This window comes from Etheostoma spectabile, unplaced genomic scaffold, assembly GCF_008692095.1.
Source record: "Etheostoma spectabile isolate EspeVRDwgs_2016 unplaced genomic scaffold, UIUC_Espe_1.0 scaffold314, whole genome shotgun sequence".
Lineage (NCBI taxonomy): Eukaryota > Metazoa > Chordata > Actinopteri > Perciformes > Percidae > Etheostoma > Etheostoma spectabile.
This window is the reverse complement of record NW_022605583.1, coordinates 144747-148088: the sequence shown is the minus strand read 5'-3', so window position 1 is coordinate 148088 and position 3342 is coordinate 144747. Positions and strand designations below refer to the sequence as shown.

Below are 3342 nucleotides of genomic sequence, written 5' to 3'. Positions count from 1 at the left end.
ATACATAAAGGAAAAGAGACAGGATGTGCTTGTAACAGAGTATTTTTACAGTGTATTAGTACTTTTACTTAAGTAAAGGCTCTGAATACTTCTTCCACCACGGCAGCAAAGACAGCAGTTTTAGTAACAGAAAACGTCTTTGCGGACGCGGATTTAAAAACATTATTGAAGAAACAGATTTAATCAATGTCTGTGAAATCAGCCAACTGGCGGATTATTACTGATGTAAGAAAGCTTCTTTGCAGTAGATCATATCCAGTAGTATGACAAGTACAATCCGGAATAAGCCATCAAGTTGTTTTAGAGTCATTTGCTAGCTGCCTGTCCCCAGAACACACTGTAAAAAACATCTCCTCACTATCTAGCGGCTGCCCTGTCCCCTGACACACACTGCGTAAAAAACAGCTCCGCACTAGCTGCTACTGACCGGGTCCCCAGAACCTACGACCTGTAAAAACATCTCCTCAATCATCGTGACTAGACTGCCTGTCCCTGAGACACACTGTAAAAACATCTCCTCACTACTGCTAGCTGCCTGTCCCCAGTGGAAACAACTGTAAAAAACACTCCCAATTGCTAGCTTATGCCCTGACCTAAATCTTCCTATAGCTGTCCTTCCCAGAACACACGAATTAAAAAACATCTCCTCACTAGCTGCTAGATACTTGCCCATCGGGAAACACCCCTCCCAAGCCAGCCCTGTCCCAGACACACTATAAAAAACAGCATTCCCACTATCTGCTAGCTGCCGTTCCCAGAACACACTGTAAAAACACTCCTCACTATCTCTAGCAGCTGTCCCCAAACACACTGTAAAAACAATCCTCACTATCTGCTAGCGCCTGTCCCCAGAAACACACTGTAAACATCTCCTACATATCTGCTAGCGAGCCAGTGTCCCAGAACCACACGTGTAAAAAACATCTCCTCATATCTGCTAGCATATGCCTGTCCCCAGAACACACTGTGGTAAAAACTCTCCCCTATCTGCTAGTGCCCTGTCCCCTGATACGAACCCTGTAAAAACATCTCCTCACTATCTGCTAGCTACACCGTGTCCCCAGACCTCACTGTAAAAAACATGCTCCTGCACTCCTGGCGACTGCCCTGGTCCCCAGAACAGCACTATAACAAAACAAAATCTGCCTTCACTTCGCGACGCTGGCCTGTCCCCAGACACAACTGCAGTATAGAACATGCTCTCACTCTCGGCTAGCTACGTGCCCCAGAAACGCCGTCTAAACTCAAGAATTCCTCAGGATTGCTAGTGCTGCATTCTACCGGGCCTAAACACACTGAAACAACACTCCTCGACTACTCTAGCGATGCCGGGCCCGGAGACACACGTAATAACATCTAGCGCCTCATCGTAGCTTGCCAGCCGGCCGGACCCCGCGAAACACACAGTAAGAAACGATCTCTCAGACGACGCTAGCGCTGCCTCCCCAGAAACACTGTGGAAAAACATAGTCCTGTCGCCTATTCGTGCGACGTGCCTGCCTCTGGAACACACACTGTACAACATCGCCCCACTATCCTCAGCCGGCCTGGCTCCCACATTACCACTGGAAAACAAGCGCCCACGTAGTCTGTCTACGGCACGTGGGCATCTGTAGCCACCCAAGTGCATACAAAACGGTTGCCCCACCTGCACCGCAACACATACACACACAGTGTTCCAGCTTCCCAGCTAGGTATCCATGGTGATCACGTGACTGCAAAGTATTAATAAACAACAAGAAGGATTTGAGGGTGGGGGTTTGGGGGGGTTAGTGCGCGGAAGCACAGAAGGGAGGGGGTCGGGCTGAGGAGGAGGGAGGGGCGAGCTAGCCTCGTTTAGTTTGAAAATACTTTGAACGTCAACAAGAAGTAACGTCACCCAACATGTCTCAGAGCACCTTTAAGGGACGAAATGTTGGTCCCTCTGTGTTTTTACTTACAAATGCTCATACATTTAGTGGCTACGTGGCTGACGATTGTGTTGCATTCTCATTGTTTGGTAAGCTTTATGTTTCCATTTTATCTGATTTTCTACACCTTCATGTCCATGACGTTACTCACTTTAAAAATTTAATATGTAAAATTAGTCAATTCTGAGACTAAACGTGACTGGTGTGTTCTATTTCCTGGTTTCATCCAGCGTTCTTACCTGTGCCTGCGCATTGCTGGTGTGAGCCTCTCCTCTCGCTGCTGCTCCAGAGGACCTGGCAGCTGGCACCCACAAAACGTTTTGGGGAGGAGATCAAAGGTTGGAGACAGAGGTGGATTTTCAAGTCATTAATGATACATTTGCTGGATTTGACAAATATTAATTTCAAAACCTCCAGTTCAGTTTCAACCAGAGGGGAAATTCTTTCAACTCGTTACAGACATTTGAATATCTATCTATGTGTCCATGTAAAGCAAAATACACATGTTGGATAACACAATTAGAACTGAAATTAATCATTTAGGTGGTCGGCAGGAAACGGTCGGACAAAACAAGACACTTACATATGTTAACTTGGGTTTTGGGGAATTGTGAAGGGCATGGACCGAAATATATATTTATATACAACATATTCTATTCTGTTACTTTTGTATTACATTGGATATTTAGGACTTTAGTTAACTTAAAGAGAATGGATCTTAGCTCTTTCTCACCTTGGTGCCGGTCTGCTGGCCTGTCCAGATGGGGGCCCCTTCTCTGGGAGCTGGGGGCCCGTGGACCTTGACACCCTGGGCTGCAGGAGAGGGTGGATAGACATCGAGAGTAAACGCTGTACTCTCCACGACCAAGGCAGCTGTTGGCTCTGCAAGGGGGACACAATGACGATGGCAGGTGATGATGATGATGATTGTTTTGCAGATCATAGTAATAACAGTGATAACATTGATGGTGAAGAGTAAAGTGATAACTGTTTGAAATGATTCACTGTGTGAATGTGTCATATTCCGATTGATACCCACTGTTTTGTGTGTGCTGTTGGACAGCAGAGTTGTCTCCTCCTTTGGAGAGACTAGCACATGCAGCTGTGGGATCAGACTGCTGCTGAGGCACCGAGACACACAGAGGGGAGGGACTGCTGTGGACTGCAGTGTAGACCAAGGACTGAGGTTGGGAGACAGACAACTGGAGTTGAGGCGGAGGTGGAAGCTGGGAGACAGACGATTGGAGCTGTGGTGGATGTTGGGAGACAGACGACTGGAGTTGAGGGGGAAGCTGGGAGACAGACGACTGGAGCTGGGGCGGAGGCTGAGAGACAGACGATTGGAGCTGAGGCGCAGGCTGGGAGACAGACGACTGGAGCTGAGGCGGAGGTTGAAGCTGGGAGACAGACGATTGGAGCTGAGGCGGAGGTT

The 3342-nt window shown here is 47.8% G+C and overlaps 1 protein-coding gene across 1 annotated transcript in view; it reads right to left on the bottom strand.

The window, feature by feature from the left end:
- The window catches only part of si:ch211-168d23.3 (BRD4-interacting chromatin-remodeling complex-associated protein), a 62152-nt gene that overhangs the window by 15381 nt on the left and 43429 nt on the right, over positions 1 to 3342 (bottom strand). The window contains exons 9-12 of the mRNA XM_032511084.1: positions 3212 to 3283; positions 2950 to 3112; positions 2644 to 2792; positions 2150 to 2211 (exon numbers count right to left, since the gene is read on the bottom strand). Coding sequence (XP_032366975.1) covers positions 2150 to 2211; positions 2644 to 2792; positions 2950 to 3112; positions 3212 to 3283 — 446 coding nt within the window. The remainder of the gene's footprint in view (positions 1 to 2149; positions 2212 to 2643; positions 2793 to 2949; positions 3113 to 3211; positions 3284 to 3342) is intronic.